We start from the raw sequence: 17,916 nt of genomic DNA on the forward strand, positions 1-17,916 counted from the left end.
CTGATGTATCATTCCTTGGAGCATGAGAAGCAACTTCCTTCAGAAATAGCCCAGCTTTTCCCTTTACAGAAAGATCTTTATACCTATTACCAAGGGTATGCTAGAAAATGTTTAACTTTCTTAAATATTAAACTTCTTAATGTTTAGCTTTCTTAAAATGCAGAACATACTAGTAAGTTTAATTTGCATTGTGATACTTTCTCCATTATTTTCCTAAGTCTAGACAACCAACAAAACAATAAACCACTAATAGAGGACATTGTTATAAGATTCTCTCAGTTTCGGAATCCTTGGCTATATCATAGTTAATGACTGAAATGTTTAGGCTATTTGAATGGGAGTGGTGATGATCTAAAATAATCTGCCCCCCTCTCATTTGGCTCCAGCTAATTCAAGAGTGTCCCCCGACAGGTCACCCATTTAAGGAGCAGTTTTCTATTCATTAATAGGAAAGGATCCCCTTAATTCAAAAAATATAGTCTTCAATGAGTCATATAGAGTGGACTAAAGAGGAGGCTTTCTATTCATTAATAGAATAGCATTAACTTAATTGAAAACTGACTTCTTCCTTGGAAAAGAGACACTCCCCCCAAGAATCTAAATTTAGAAGATAAAAGATATTGCCCTAAAGATGAACAAAAGATGTAAATATTTGATATTGGAGAAGCTGTAGGAAGTCAGGTACACTGACACACTGTTTGTGGAGTTAAGAATTAGTCCTACCGTTCTGGAAAGCAATTTGGAATTAAGCTTTTTAAACAAGTGATGAAAATGTCCATTTTTTTGTTGGTTTTTCAGCTTTAAATTTCCTCCCTCCCCACTTGAGAAAGCAAGCAGTATAATGCATGTGAAGGCATTCAAAGAAAAATAAAGTGCAAAAAATATATTTCAATCTGCACTTAGAATTTATCAGTTCTCTCTCTGGAAGTGTATAGCATTTTTCATCCTAAGTCTCTTGGAATTGTCATCAATCATTGTATTGATCAAAATAGCTGTCTTTCATAGTTGATTATCATTACAATATTGTTATTACTATGTGCAATATTCTTCTGATTCTACTAATCTCACTTTGCATCAGTTCATGTAAGTCTTTCCAGGTTTTTCTGTAACCATCCCCTTTATCATTTCTATGGTACAATAGTATTCTATCTCAATTATATACAACTTGTTTAGCCATTCCCCAGTTAATGGGAATCCCCTCAATTTCCAATTTTTGCCACCACAAAAAGAACTGCTATAAATATTTTTTTACAAATAGGACCTTTTCCCTTCTTTTGATTTCTTTGGGATACAGACCTAGTAGTAGGAGTGCTGGAGGCAGCTAGGTGACTCAGTAGATAGAGCACTGGACCTGGAGCCAAGAAGACCTAATCTGACTTCACACACTAGCTATATGGCCCTGGGAAAGTCACTTGACCTCTGTTTACCTTAATGTCCTGGAAAAGGAAATGGCAAACTACTTCAGTATCTTTGCCAAGAAAACATCATGGACAGTATTGGCATACTATGGTGTTACAAAGGACACTACTGAACAATAAGTAGCATTGCTAGATCAAAGGGTATATACAGTTTTACAATCCTTTGGGTATAATTCCAGATTGTTCTCCAGAATGTTTGGACCAGCTCACAACTCCACCAACAGTGCATTAGTATCCTATTTATCCATTTTCCCTCCAGCATTTGTTATTTTCCTTTTCTGTCAGTTATTTATAGTTGTGAGGTGGCATCTCAGAGTTATCTTAATTTGAATTTCTCTAATTATTAGTGATTTAGAGCATTTTTCATAAGACTTTTAAAAAATTTCTTATTCTGAAAACTGCCTGTTCATATTCCTTGACCATTTATCAATTGAGAAAGGCCCTTATTTTCATAAATTTGTCCCAGTTGCCTATATATTTGAGAAATGAAACCTTTATCAGAGAAACTTGCTGGAAAAACTTACCCTCAGTTTCCTGCTTTCCTTCTAACTTTGGTTGCATTGGTTTTGTTTGTGCAAAACCTTTTAAATTTCATGTAATCAAAATTATCCTTTATACCTCCTGTGATCCTCTTTATCTCTGGTTTAGTTGCAAACTCTTCCCTTCTCCATAGATCTGACAGGCAAAAATTTCCACAATCCTCTAATTTGCTTATGATATCACCCTTTATGTCTAAATCATGTGCCTAATCTTGATATAGAATGCGGGATATTGTCCTAGGCTTAGTTTTTGCCAGACTGTTTTCCAGTTATGCCTGCAGTTTTTGTCAAATAGTAAGTTCTTGCTTCAACGGCTTTGGATCTTGAGTTTATCAAACACTAAGTTACTATGGTCATTTACTACTGTTCATTGTATACCTATTTTATTCCCTTAATCAACCACAGATGTACATATTTTTTGACTTAGAGATCCCACTGCTAGACATATGCTCCAAGGAGGCCAAAGACAGAAGAAACTTCCCCCATACGCCAAAATATTCATAGCAGCATTTTTTTGTGGTTCCAAAGGATTGGGAGTAGATACCCATTGACTGGAAAATGACTAAACATATTTTTAAAGAATAATTTTATTTTTGTTATCCTATACTTGACAAACACCAATCAACACAAACATTTCCATATTCATGGAACAAAATAGAGGCTTCTACAAGAAACCACTAATCTCCATTACAAATAGCTTGCCCTTGTTTTTTTTTAAAAAGCATATCATAAATTCAGTATTTTTATTTTAAAGTTGTATGGTTTATCTATGTCTGTCTCTAAATCTCCTTTTGTTCTCATGTAGCTTTAAAAATACTTCAATGACCCTCTTAGTTTCTTTCCTTTCTCTTTAAAAAAACATTATCATTCATCCCTTTCCCCATACCAGCACCCCAAATTAAAAAAAAAACTGACCTTCTCTGGTGACAGGTAAGCATAATTAAGCCCAATAAATTCACACATTGGAATGCCTAAACAAGTTGTAATGCATGAATATAGTGAGAAATTATTGGGTTTTAAGGGGAAAAATTAATATGAAGAAGTCAGAAAACTATGAGAAGACTTACATGTCAACTGATACAGAACAAAGTAAAGAGAACCAGGAAAACAACATACACGATGACTATAACAATAAAAATGGAAATACCAAATACCTGAAACTGCATGCTATGTAATTATAATGACCAAGTTTGGCTCCAGAGAAGAGATGAAAAAATGCACCTATTGCTTTTCTTTGAAGAGGTAGGGACTTATAAGCGTCAATTCTATATAGACTGTCAGACTTGATGTTTGTGTTAGTTTTTCTGACTTGCTGTTTTCCCCTTTTTATTCTTTTTTGTTTGTTTTTTGCAAGGAATGACATTCTGACTAGAGGAGAGGGAGGGATATATTTAGAAAATAACAATATAAAAATGAAAGGCATACATTTTTTAAAAAGACATTGCCTTAGACCCCTAACAGGGAGAAACATGAGTAGGACCATGTAGTTTTATCTGACCAGAAGTAGCAGGTAGAGCTTCAAGACTTAGAAGTTCTGTAGTTTCTCTCCTGACTTTGTTTTCCTGCCTTCCAGATAACCAGGAGGGGAGTAGCCCCTTGGTTCTATTCTTTTTTAGCCTTTTTCTATCTTCCCCCCCCCCCGAAAACAAATATAGGAATAGAGGTTTGGCCCAATGCCTGTGCTTTTTCTCTTTCTCTCCTAAACTCCAAGCATGTTCACTGGTTGTCCAGGAATGTCTGTGCCTGGAACTCTCTCCCTCTTCATCTCCATCTCATGGCTTCTCTGGCTTCCTTCAAGTCTCTACTAATGTCCTACCTTCTGTGAGAAACCTTTCCCTGTCCTCCTTAATCTTAGTTCCTTCCCTTTGATATTATCCCCAATTGACTTTGTATGCATCTTGTTTGTACATAATTATTTACATGTTATTTTCCCTATTAGACTATGAGCTCCTTGAGAGCAGGGACTGTCTTTTTGCCTTTCTTTGTATTCCCGGTGTTTATCTTGGTGGGTAAAAGCTTGGTGACCAACTCTTGGTTCATGGCCAGAGTGGAACTCTCTTTCTCTTTCTCACTAAATTCTGTCCTTTTCTGGAAGAGAGAACAGTAGTGAGCATAGTGACTCAAACTTAAATGTGGGCAGAAGAGCAATGAATGATTTTTTATATTCTTTTTTTCTATTTTCTTCTCTCTTCTAGAAGTTAGGGACTCTGTGTGGCCTGGTGTGAAGCCAGGTTATACTAGGCAAAGGATAGGAACTGATCGCTGATCGATTGCCATCCACCTTCTAGGAATGATTGTCTTTTTTAGGATTATTTTTTAATAAGTCTGTCTTTAGCAGAGGCAGCAGGGTGGATAGAAGGGCTGAAAATGAATCCAAGTGCTTCCTCTGACACATACTGGTGGTGTGACCCTGGACAAATCCCTTAGTCTGTCGGCCCTTGGGGCAAACTTCAATTTATAAATTGAAAAGAAGGTACCAACCTGTATTAGGAGAGGAAGCTTTCTCATTTGGGAGTTCTAGATACAAATGAAATCACAGACCCAGTCCTCATTCCTACCCCTCTTTTCATTATAGGAATGATTGTCTTTATTTATTTTTGGCTGCGGAGGGGAGTAGATCAGCTTCCCTAGACCCTCGTGGCCAGTGCCTAAAAGATATGGCATCACTGCCTCTCGACATATTTTGGATGCTAAGAGGCTCAATAGCAAGCTCCAGTAATGTTAATCTAAAGATAACAGTGTTTGATGTTTATCTCTAAAACACCATACAGCCTTTCTTTCCATCTTTGGTCTTCAAAGCAGAGCTGAGGCTGTCTGACCTCATAGGAGACGTGTATTAGGCTCAGAAAGGTAAGCAGTGTTACTGAAGAAGAATAACATGTTTCTGGTTCTATGTCATATATTCCTTGGAGGATGTTAAGTGCGCCAAATAATTAGTGTGTTTTGTGTCTTTCTCTGCCCTCTTCTACTCAGAAGATTTCTAAAATATTCTGTTTCCATTGTCAGGAAAGGCGAAGGCTCCTCCTATAGACAGATGCTCATTTCTCCTTTGCTTCTTCTCACTGAATACTTTGAGTACTAGATCGTAGAACAATGTTCTGTACATGCTGTACTGGGCTCAATTAATATTTATTTAATTACTGGGCAGATAGTGAAATCAGCTTTTATTATGGCCTGCCATGAATTGTTACTGGTCCCCAGGCCTATGGGAACATGAGTTGTAGAATGAATGAAAAAGCATTTCTTAAGTGCTTTCTATGTGCCAAAGGACTGGGGATACAAATAGAAAAAACGAGATAGCTTTTACTCTCAGAGCTCACACGCTAATTGGGATAGATAACACAAGAAAGTTCACCCACAGGGTGGATGGAAAGACTCAGGGGTCCTTAGGTTGTGTCATTAGGTCAGATGGGGGAGAGGAGGGTCCTGCAGGTAAGGCTTGAAGGCTTTAAGAGGTAGAGGCAGGGATGATGGTAAAGCCTGCTTACTCTCCATCTCCCTGAACAGAAAAGTGAGATGAGGGGGACTCTCACTTCATCAAAGCCATGTGAGCAGTTAAGTAACCCAGATTGAGTTCTGGGACTGCCAGGGGTGGGGGCAGGAGAGAAGGTGGGGAGCAGGAAGGCAAAAGGATAAAGGCACCCCCAATGGTGACTGCTCCATGTGTTTTAAAATGATGAGGACATGTTTCATCTCCTTATGGATAATTTTGCATATGGTGATTAAGGGGACATATCTCAAAGACCTATCATTATGTGGCACAGCTGGGGACCCATCAGGAGCCTTGGCTTGGCACATTGGGTTCCAACCAAAGAGTTGTTTAGTCTATGCTAACTGGGGGTTAGAGAGAGAATTCTCCTCCCCCTGTCACATGGGAATGAGGGAAACCTGAAGATATTTTTTCTTCATACTTAAACCATTCATGCTACCAAGCCACCACCACGTGAAACATCTCTTCATTACCCCATGACAAAGCCTCTCATTTTCAGAGCCAACATTAAATTGCTGGTGAAAAATTAAATGATGCTCCTGGCCTCTACTGCAGACCCCTTTCTTTTTTCCATGTGATGGCTATCCACTATAGACAGCAGCATCTTGAGCCAGCCTGAGTTTCTAAGAGAGGACACTCCCCTCTGTGAAAATGGAATGGTGCTCAGAATGGCCATTTGGCTTTCCTTCCCTCCTCTGCAGGGGCTGAAGATGTGGACAACCTCACACTTTCTAAACCTAGCTCCATTGTGGAAATCCAGGGTCAAATATAGTTAGTCACATCTGTTACCAATCATGATGTTGCAAAGCCTGAGGAAGGTCAGTCTTTTTGGAGTTGCAACCCCTGCTGTTGGATTTGATTTGGTAACCAGCCTCTCTCCATAAAAGTGTTAGATTTATGATTTTAAATTTTAAGGGAATTAAAATGAATGTTGGGACACTGCTTGACACAGCTGGAAACCCTTTGCTGCAGAAGCAGGCCTGGTAATCCCTGGCGCAGTGGTTCCCTACCCCCACCCCCACCGATACCCCCTTCGGCTTGGTTGGATGCTGTAGGTTTTATTTTCACAGTTGCAGTTACTACATTCCCTTCCCCGTTCTATCAATTGCTCCATGGTGTTCTAGAAAAAGATCAGCCTGATACAATACTTCATTTACCCTCTCACCCCTACCCCCACTTCAAATCCCCCGAAGCTTATGGTTTCTTTGGTGATTTGTTACTGATACTGTTTGGAAGCTGTTGTCAATGTTTATCACTCCTTTCTTGGGATAAAACCATGTTTGTGAAGTCCAAATGAAATGAGTTTATTTTTTTCTGGCATCTTACGCTTTAAAGCATGGCTCTCAGACAAGAAGATACATTTCAGGATGAGGAACTCATTAATATTTTTAATCCTCTAGAATCTTCTCTCTCATTTGGATTTGCCTGACACAAGCAGATTTCTTCTCTTGGCTTGGACTCTCTGAACTTGCCGTGCTCGGCTTCCAAACCCCAGGGACTGCAGTGTTTCTGCCAAATACTTCTGGCAAGGGGACACACAGAGCATCACCAATAACTTCGCATCACCCCCTTTTAATAAAAAAAACAAGTAAACACACATATAGAGGGAGAAAATAATTGCTTATCTAAGTAAGAAAATACAGCACAGTGGAAGTAGTTGCCAATTTTCTGATTCTTCACTTTCTTCCACCTTCTAGGTCACAACATAATGCATTCTACGGAAAACCTTTCCTATCGATTCCCCCACCCTCCACCCCTCAGGTGTCTCTTAGGGGCTCCTAAGATTATCGAGGCACACAAAATGATGGCTGATGGCCAGAAGGAAGTGGAATAAGAGATCTGACTTCTTTCTCCATCCGTCTCTCCTATATCTTCCTTACAATCTGATGAGCCTTTATCTATAAGCCCATGTTGAGCATTTGAAGAATATGACTACTGCTAACAATTGTAACAGCAACGATCCCCTACCGTTTCCATACTGTTTCATCGGCACTCTCATTTTATGTGTTCTTTTAGCCTTGCTCTTGAATGTGAATGTCTTTTCATGGAAGCTGGCTGCTGGACCACAGGGGAATAATGGGTATCCTCTTCCCTATGCCTCCCTCTCCCACTGGGAATGCAATTCCCTGCATTATGCATATAACTCTTTAGAGCATGCCTAATGAATGCAGAGGCAGGCAAATACAAAAAGAGAGAGAAGAAGGGAAAAGGATGGTACAAAAGGAAGAAAGAAGGTGAAAAGAGAGAAAAGAGGAGTAAAACTCATGTAGGGTAACATTGATAGAGTAGAGTCAACAATTGCTTGGGATGACACAGATTGGTGCCCCATGCTTCCTAAGTATGGAGGACTCAACTTTCTGACCTGCAGGTGAGTGATTCAATCAGTAACCAGTCATTAAGTTTCTCTTATGGGCCTAGCACTATGGATAACGCAGAAGACACAGTCTCTGTCTTTAAGATCCCTACAATCCATCTCGGGGTACAAGAAACCCACACATGAAAGAGTTAGTAAGTAATATAACATGGCTAAAAATTAAGTGCTAAATTGTGCAGGGCAGACAGTATGTGCCATGGGAATTGAGAGAAGAGTAAAAGTGTAGTGAGGGAAGGATTGATTGAAGAGGTGAACACTGAGCTATGAGAAACAACCAGGTGGTGAAGTGGGCAGAGCCTGAAGTCAGGAAGGCCTGAGTTCAAATCTAGCCTCAGACATTTATGAGCTGTGTGACCCTGGGTAGTCACTTAACCCTTGGTCTGCCTCAGTTTCCTCATGTGTAAAATGGGAACCATAATAGCATTTACCTCCCACGGATGTTGGAGGGGTTAGCTCAGTAACTGGCACACAGTAAACATTTAATACATGATTATTTCCCTTTCCCCCTTTTTGAAGGATAGGTGAAATTTTTATTGGAAGAGAGGTAGGGGGAAGAAGGGAGAGAGGGAAGGAGGGAGGGACAGAGAGAGAGAGAGAGAGAGAGAGAGAGAGAGAGAGAGAGAGAGAGACAAGAGAGACAGAGAGACAGAGAGAGAGAGGGCCCCAAAGTTTCCTTCCAGTTCTGACTGGTTGTTGTCCTTCATAGTGGAAGCGGACCAAAATGACATCCAAATGTTGGGGTCAAGGTACAGTGTATCTGACTACAGTTGATCAGATAGATATGAGCTCGGAAGGCTCTAGCATAGGTCAGGCACAAATAGTTCATATGAACATTTGGAGTGGAGATGTCTCTAAATTTGCACATCTCACACTTCATTTGAGTTACTCCAACTCTAATGATCCTAATGGAATTGGGGGGAGCATTCCAAAGGGGATAAGTAGAACCAGACTCACTGTGTCATCACCAAGCATGATGAAAATATGACTCTGGTCTTATGTGGTAGGCAGAGACTATGCTGAGTACTTCCAGAATATCCTTTTGGTACAGAACATGAAAACAGGAGAGCAGGAGAAAGGTTGCGTTACCAATGGAATCTTGGAGTAGGTGGGTGAGTTTGCTGTTCCGGTAAGGAATGTGACCACGGTGCTCAGACAGGGCTCCCAGAACATCAGCCAGGGCTGCTAAGCTTCGATTTATAAAGGAGGTCTCCCTCAGGGTTGTCCCTGTCACTCCAGACATGCCTAAGGGAAACCAAAGCCACACTTGATTCTTACTTGCCTTTTGAATTTAGTTTTGGGTTTTGTTTTGTTTGTTTTTGCTAAATATCACAAAGAATATAATCGAATAACCATGTCAGAAAAAAAGCAGAATAAAGATTTCACAGGATATTCCTCCATGTAGTTTTATTTATACATGGGGAATATATTAAAATATATTCCATTAACTTTGGTTCTGTAACAAGCTAAACAGTCAGCAGCTAAAACTCTTGGTCTTTTATAATATGGGCTCTATTTTTCAAAACATCATTTGGGGCAGGAGACTACAATTGTAAAAAGAAAAGGAAAAGAAAAAGAAAAAAAATGGCTCATTAGGACGTAAAGAAGATTAAAAGAAAAACAAACTATCTGCGAAGGGTGTTAAGGTTCAGAGGCTCAAACTTTTATTAGGTCTTGGCCACATTTTTCCAAGCTCTCTAATTCTGCCGACAGGTTCAAGTGAAGTGCTATCATGCCACAGTTATCGCTTCTGGAAGGGTCGACTTACCAATACATTCACTGCCAGCCAAGTCCACAAGTTGTAACTTGGTTTGGACCTGCTTCTGTTGCTCTGTGGGGTCCAGGGGGATTGGTGCTGGAGAAAGACCTCTGGGAGTGAAGCTGGACTTCTCACTTTTCACTACTTTCTGAGGAGTGGTGCACAGTATCTCTTTACACAGCTTTTGAATTGCTTGTTGATCTACTATAAATGGGGGGAAAACCACTGGTATTTTGTGAGATAAAAAGATGACAGGGAAAATACAAATTCATTTTGCAAGGGCTGTTGATGAATCCTCAGCTCAGAGGCCAACAGATTTAACATATTCCTGGGTCTATAAAACTGTTGTCATTCACTTCATGTCTCATATATGGATTGGAAAAACTACGGTGATAATTAGTGGTTTCTTTTGGTAATAATGCCAAAAGCAAAAAAAAAAAAAAAAGGGAAGGGGAGAATCATCATTTGTCTGTTGGATGTTAAACTAATCTCTAATTGCCAATACTTGTCTCAAGACAAATTAACGATGTTTTCCAGAGAGGTTAAGTTAACAGGATGAGCAAATGTTTCCATTTTCATTAACACCAGAAAAATTATTCTTGGCAGAAAAAAAATCTATGCTAAGTTTGTAGGCCCCAAGAAAAAGAGATTCCACTACCTCTCTTTGATAACCTAATGAAACAAGCCTCAACTCTCTTTACGTCAAACTTAAATTCTTCAGGTTGCCATGGAAGTACCTTTCCTCTTGTCCTGTTCTTGAGGGTGGTGACCACTCTAGGGCCTAACACTGGGTCCTGACCATGGTAGGTGCTAAATAATCATTTGCTGAGTTGAATAACTATGATATTCTTTGAGTTTTTCAAGGTTATACAATTCATTTTCAAGTATTTGCTTAGCTATCTCAGGTTTGGGTTTGGCTTCAGGGAAATCCAATAACCTACACAAAATGTAAAAAATTTTTTGTGGTAGCAAAGAAAGAAAAGCAAGGGGGTGTCAATCAACTGGAGAATTACCAAACAAATTATGGCATATGAACATGATGGAATACTATTGTTCTGTAAGAAATGATGAAGGGAGTGATTTTAGAGAAGCCTGGGAAGACTTATATAAAAGGATACAGACTAGAATAAGGAAAAATGAGAATAATTTATAGAATAGCAATGTGTAATGTGATGATATTTTTGATATTTATTAAAGATAAATACATAGAGAGGGAAAGATAAATACAAACACAAGAAACCCCAGCAACAGGCACACTTTTCACTTACCAGTAACTTTTTGTAATGGAAAATATAGTCCCTGGCAGTGATTCTGTCAGGCCTTCTTCCATTTGCTTAGTCATAGGTTTTTGGCCCTTCCACAGGCCACCTGTTTTCATTACCTGCTGGGTGTGCCCCGCTCCTCTATACAAACAACTCAAATAAATTCAATTTAACATTTATTAAGCACTTATCATGCAAGGCACGAAGGACACAAAAACAAGAACGGCCCTGTTCATTCAACACTAAGTCTATATAAAATATGTGCAAAGTAAATATAAAGTAATTTCGGTATGGGAGAAGGGAAAGCACCATTTGGGGAGCTCCAGGAGAGGCCTCGTGTGGAAGATGGAACTTGGGCTGAGCCTTTAAAGAAGCTAGGAATTCCAAAGGGTGGAAGTCAGGAGGACTGTTGTTCATGGGGGCTGGCAATGGGCCAGTTTAAACAGAATACAGAACTTTGGGAGGAGGATTTATGTGAAATTAATCTTTTTAGAAAGGATGGATCCAGGTTGTGAAAGGTGGTAAATGCCCAACCGAGGAGATGATATTTTATCCAGAGACAATGGAAAGCCACCAAAGCTTCTCGAGCTGGACAGTGATATATCAAGGTAGAATCTAGGAGAAATAGGTACATTTAGACAATAAAGGGGACAGAGAAATAGGTTGAGAAGCAGAAGAATTTTCTTGTGGAAGTCAAGGGGGGAGTTTCAAAAAGAAGGCCGTGGCTTATGGCTAATAGGAAGTTAAGGATCCAGGCTGAGAAAAGACCACTGGATTTGATAACTAAGAGGTCAATGGTGACCACTTTCCAGAGAAGTTTCAGTGCTGTGGTTAAGGGAGGACAGGAGGTTGGAGTGTAAGAGGCTGTTGTATGGAAGAGAGGTTAGACTAGTTCACAGCTAGGAATCATGGGTGGACATTGCAGAGAAGCACGTTTAGGTTATAATAACCTGTACAAAATGTACAAAAATATTTATAGAAGCTTTTTTTGTGGTAGCAAAGAAAGAAAAAGCAAAGGGGTGTCAATCAACCTGGGGAATTACTAGACAAATTATGGCATATGAATATAATGGAATACTATTGTTCTGTAAGAAATGATGAAGGGAGTGATTTCAGAGAAACCTGGGAAGACTTATATAAAAGGATATAGACTAGAATGAGAAAAATAAGAAGAATTTATGTAATCACAATGTTGTAAAGACAAAAAACTTTGAAAGACTTAAGAACTCTGATCAATGCAATGACTATTCAAAATTCCACCATGAAACATGCTACCTGCCTACTGATTGGTAATGGACTTAGAGTGCAGAATGAAATATATATATATACGTATATAACACACACACATATACACATATATACGCATACATGTGTGTATGGATAGATAGACAGACAGACAGACATGGCCAATATGAGAATTGATTTTGTTTATGAATATTTGTTATAAGAATTTGTTTTTTTATCAAAAGTTGTTTTTACATGTAACTGAGGAAAAATAAAAATAAAATACTAAACTTTTTTTAAAAGGATTTTTGTTTTTCTTTCTTTTTCAATAGGAGATAATGGAATAAGAAGGAAAGAAAATGTCAATTGAAAAATTAAGTTTAAAAAATTAGATAAAACAAAATATTCCTAATAATTAGATTTGTCAAAAATTGGAATGGGTTAGGGTTGCCTTGGGAGGTAGTAGATTCTACTAGCAAAGGCTGAATGACTTCTTGCTGGCTATGGAAAAGTGTTCTTGTTGAACTAGTCGGCCTCTGAGATCCTTTCTACTTTAGAGATTGTGTGGGGGCAGTAGGACAGATTACCCTTGAGAATCTTGGCAGTAAAAAGATATAGGTCAAGTAGGTAAGAGAGTTAAAGGCTTTTGTTTGTTTTTAAAGCTATCAGGTAGTATATCTATAGACAGAACATGAGCACTGAAGAGGTTGTTGATGCTGGAGACCACTGGGAAATAATGGAACATGAACCTAAAAGAAGCTGGAGGGGGATTAAAAATGTATATTTTTATAGCGCTTTACATAGTTTACAAACCACTTTCCTCACAAAAACCCACTGATGAGGTAGTGCAAGGATCAATACGCTCATTCACTCAAAAGAGAAAAGGGAGAAGAGAGAAGGAATTCAGATGAGGATAGATTAAGGGAGGGATTAGTCAAAACTAACCCTAAGGATGTATAAAAATATTGACAGTTCTTTTTGAAGTGGCAAAGAATTGAAATCTGAGGGGGTGCCCATAAATTGGGCAATGGCTGAATTAGTTATGTTACATACATGAGGGAATACAATAAGAAATTATAGGTATCTATGTATATTTCTTTATACACATCACACACATTTCTTTTGGACATAACCAATATAAAATTAATTTTTTTTGACTTTGCGTGTTCATAACAGGGGGTTTGTTTTTCTTCCATTCTCAAGTGGGAGAAGGGAGGGAAAGAAGGAAGATTTTTGTTGATAGAAAAAATGGAGTTCAGAGGGGACACATATATTATCTCCCCAAGCTAGAAGGTAAGCAATTTATCTTTGTTTAGTCCTTTATGAGTGTCCGTTTGTGTTTACCTTTTTTATGTTTCTCAGCTCCTGTGTTTGAACTTCAAGGTTTCTATGGAGCTCAGGTCTTTATTATCAAGAATGACTGAAAGTCCTCTATTTCATTATAGGTTCATTTTTTTCCACAGTAGGATTATACTTAGTTTTGCTGAGTAAGTTATTTTTTATTGTAAGCCTATATGTTTTACCTTCTGGAACATTGTATTCCGACCTCTCCATTCTTTTATAGTTGTGGCTATTAAATCATGTGAAATTCTGATGGGCTCCTCGCCACTCAGATTTTTTTTCTGGATGCTTACAGTATTTTTTCTTTGACCTGGAAGTTATGGATTTTGGCTATAATGTTCATGAGAGTTTTCATTTGGGGGTTTCTTTCAGGAGGTGACTAGTGAATTGTTTCTTTCTCCTTTGCTCCTTGGTTCTAACAGACTTGAGCACTTTTAAGATTTTTTGAAATAAGATACCCAGGCTTTGGTCATGGCTTTTAGGTAGTCCAGTGATTCTTAATTTTTTTTCTGCTTAATCTGCTTTCAACGTTAGTTATTTTTGTTAAAAGACACCTAATGTTTTCTTCTACTTTTCCAGTCTTTTGATTTTGTTTTAATATTTCTTATTATCTCATTAAGTCATTATCTTCTGTTTGGTCCATTCTAATTTTCAGGGAGTTTGCTGCTTGGACAAAGTTTTGTACCTCTTCTACTAAGCTGTTAATTCCCTTTCCAATTCTTTTTCCCCCCCATAGCTCTCATTTCTTTTTCCAAGTTTTTCCTCTAGCACTCTAATTTAATTTATGAGAGCATTTTTAACTAAAAAGAAAATCCTTCTTTTACCTCTTCCAGGAATTCTTCCTAAATATATATCCAATCTGTGTTTTTCTTTGAGACTTTGCTTGTAGGTGTTTTGGAGCTATTTTCTTCCAGGTTTGTATTTTGAGTGTCTCTGTCACCATAGTTGCATTTTATGGTAGATTGATGTTGTATGTTCATTCTTTTAGCCTACTTTTTGATTTTAGATGTTATGTTAGGGGCCAGGTGCTGCACACTTCTGGAGGAAAGGTCTGGGCTAGTCCAATCACTGCTTTCTTAGGGGACTGAATACTGTGTTATTACAGGTTCTCAGGGGCAACTCAGACTGAGGACCTATAGGCTTTCAGTGCTGTCATCATGGTTTGATCCAGGGGAAAGTTTGATCACTGCCTCTCCCTCCACCTAGTCTGAGCTGTGAAAGTTCCTGACCTGGGTTTGGGTATGAGCCACATCAGGCCACTACAGGACCCTTCCACAATTCTGTTGTGGTAGTCTGCTTCTTGCCCTGATCATTCCTCTGCGGGATTCATACTAGGTTGAATTTAAGCTTGAACTAAGACCCTGCTCCACTCCTTGGGAGTCACATAGCTGCTGTTTGATTCTGAAGTTGTTTCTCAGTCAGTACACATCCCAGGGCCCATAACTCCTTTTTGTTGTTGTTGTTCAGTTGTTTTCAGTCACGGCTGATTCTTCATGACCCCATTTGGGGTTTTCTTGGCAAAGATTCTGAAGTGGTTTGCCACTTCCTTCTCCAGCTCATTTACAGATGAGGCAAACTGAGGCAAACAGGGTTAAGTGACTTACCCAGGACCACACAGCAAGTAAGTGTCTGAGGCTGGATTTGAACTTGGGTCTTCCTGACTCCAGACCCAGCACTATCCACTACACCATGTAGCTGCTCCTGGTAACTCCTTACCCTGAACTATTCATTTTAGATGGTGGTCCCCTCATCTGTCCCTCCTAGACCTGTGATCTATCACCCACTGGGTAGTGGGTGAGAAAGCTGCCAGTTAGCATCTGTTCTGCACCTTACATAAAGTCACAGTGCTCTATATGGGTTAGGGACCTCATCTTGCACTGGGATGCTAGGAAGCACCAGCAGCTCCTTGCTATATCCTATACCCGGAGTCTATAGACTTCTCTCTCTCCCTATGCCAACCTGGACTGGATAAATGACTCACTGTGATTTTTTTTTCTTGGATTTCTCAATCAGGATTCAGTCTGGTTCATTGTCTAGATCTGTCTGGAGGAGTTTTGGGGGAACACTCACTGTACTTCTCCCTGATTCTCCGCCTTCCTGTCTCTGCCCAGTACACCTCTTCTTGTAGGTACGGAAATGGAAGCTCACAGAGTTTGAGTTGCCTCAAATCACGTAAACTAACAAGTGGTAAAACCACAACTCAATCCCAGCTATTCTGGCTCCAGAAAAGTGCTTGCCACTATGATAGCTGTTGTGATTGGGTCAATTGGACATGTGGCAATCTTCCTCTAGGATAGAAGGGACGGTATCAGGCATAAGGGAGATTCTGAATAAGTAAAGCAGTGAAAGGTGTGATGAGAGGGGAAAACTGGGAATCAAAAAGATCTGGGTTTGAGTTCTGGCTCTGCTATGGCCTTGGGAGAGTCACTTAACTCCACATAGGCCTCAGTTTCCCCACTTGTAAAAATGGTGGGATTGGACTTGATGACCTCTGAAGTCTACCCTATATTCCTGTCTTATATTAGTGACTCCCATGTGAGGTCTATCATCTTAGACTTCTTGGAATACTAATTTTCCTGGATACTTTGATGGATCTGTGACTTCATTGGGGAGGCTATTCCTTCCATCAGTGCATACTGATTTGTACAACCTATTTGTACACTACAATAGAAGTTGACCCATAACTTATGAGATTCGCAGTTCATTGCTAGAAGAGCGCAGAAGTAAATATCCAGGTAAGATTCTAGGGAATCTGAAGAGGTTCAGCTATGGCAGTCTGGTGTCCCTCTGAATGTGTTCTGTGTGGCCTTGAATGCAAATACTCTTGCTTCCCAGTTCATTGACTTCCTCAGCTCCCATGACCTTCACCTTTACTTTGTCTCAGCAACACACATGGATGACCTTGATTACATCACCAAACTCAACCCTTAAATTTATTTATCTGATCATAACCTCCTATCATTCCATTTCCCCCTGTACCTCATTCCTCCTAAACATAAAGTTCATCCTCTTCAATGTCTGATTGTTCCTTCCTTCTCTGATTTCCTAGTCCATTGTCTCTTCTCTGGTCTCACTTTCCTTCTTTCAAAGCCTTAATGCTAAAGTAAACCAGATCAGCTTTGTGCTCTCCTCTCTCCTAGAAATCCTTTTCCCCTTGACCCACTGTGGCTCATCCCTTAATAAACCCCTACCTCACCATCTCCCTTATCTCCTTTTATGGTGCTGAATGCCGCTAGAAGAAGTCACACAGCTGACTGAGTTAATGACAAATTTGTTATTTAATCTCAGCTGGATTCAACTTTACCCCTCCTCCCAAATTATCTTTTTCTTTGCTCCAATATTAGCAGAAGAAGTGGTCCCCCTTGCTAAGGACAACCCTTTCCTCTTAATCTTCCCATCTCATTTTTGTTTCTTTTTTCACATTTATTTTATAAAACAAGCATTTCCACAACATAACATAATAAAAAAAGACGATTGCACATGAAATTGCAAATATGTTATGTATAATTTGCTATTCTTTTTAAATATATAATAATCATATAAATTTCTCTTTTTTTCTGTCCCTCTTCCCCTCCCCTTCCCTAGAGATGGCTACCATTAGATACGTTAGACATAAATAGGTATATATATACACAAAATTGTTCTATACATACTTCTATTTATCAGTTCTTTCTCTAGATTCAGATAGCATCTTTCTTCATACATCCTTTATAGTTAATTTGGATGTTTATAATAGTCAATATGATTTATTTGCTCGAAGTCATTCTTAAAACAATATTGTTGTTACTGTATACAATGTTCTCTTGGTTCTGCTCATTTTGCCCCTCTTTAGTTCATGCAAGTCTTCCCATGTTTTTCTAAAATCATTGAGCTCATCACTTCTTATACCACAATAACATTACATCACAATCGCATACCACAACTTGTTCAGCCATTCCTTAATTGATGGGCATCCCTACAATTTCCAGTTCTTTGCTACCACAATAAGAGCTGCTGCGAACATTTTAGAACATAAAGGTTTCTTCCCTAATCATCTTTGAAAATAGTCCTAGTAGGGGTTGCCCTGTATCTCTCCCTTTGGCAGCTTAACTCTTAGAAAGTGACAACTATACCTATCCTACATTTTCATATTCCACTCACTTTTGTTGCAACAATCTGGCTAGCAGCTGCTGTGGGGGTGTAAAACCAACAACAACCAGCTCACAGAACTCTGCAAATCCACGTTCTTTTAATCTGCTTTGCTAAGGAAAGCAACATTTAATCCAGCATACAAATATCATTCACTTAGTTCAGGGGAAAAAGTCAGCACCCTGAACTTTGGAGCAAATACAAACAAATTACAAACATACATGTGTAAACAGACCAAATACAATTCATAGTCACCAACATCTGGGTTCAGCCAGGAGCTCGACAACGGCTGACCCAGAGTCACACGTCACTACTGCTGTAGCTCAGAGCTCCAAAAAAAGAAAGCCAACCGCTGGTTTTATATCTTGTTCAGGATCAAAGGTG

The 17,916-nt window shown here is 39.1% G+C and overlaps 1 protein-coding gene across 1 annotated transcript in view; it reads right to left on the reverse strand.

The window, feature by feature from the left end:
• Positions 1–6,858: 6,858 nt before the first annotated feature.
• KIF25 (kinesin family member 25) overlaps positions 6,859–17,916 on the reverse strand; it is a 126,886-nt gene continuing 115,828 nt past the window's right edge. The window contains exons 11-13 of the mRNA XM_036769255.1: positions 9,587–9,781; positions 8,908–9,063; positions 6,859–7,016 (exon numbers count right to left, since the gene is read on the reverse strand). Of these exons, the coding sequence (XP_036625150.1) occupies positions 6,859–7,016; positions 8,908–9,063; positions 9,587–9,781 (509 nt within the window). The remainder of the gene's footprint in view (positions 7,017–8,907; positions 9,064–9,586; positions 9,782–17,916) is intronic.

This window comes from Trichosurus vulpecula, chromosome 7 (assembly GCF_011100635.1).
Source record: "Trichosurus vulpecula isolate mTriVul1 chromosome 7, mTriVul1.pri, whole genome shotgun sequence".
NCBI classification, from domain to species: domain Eukaryota; kingdom Metazoa; phylum Chordata; class Mammalia; order Diprotodontia; family Phalangeridae; genus Trichosurus; species Trichosurus vulpecula.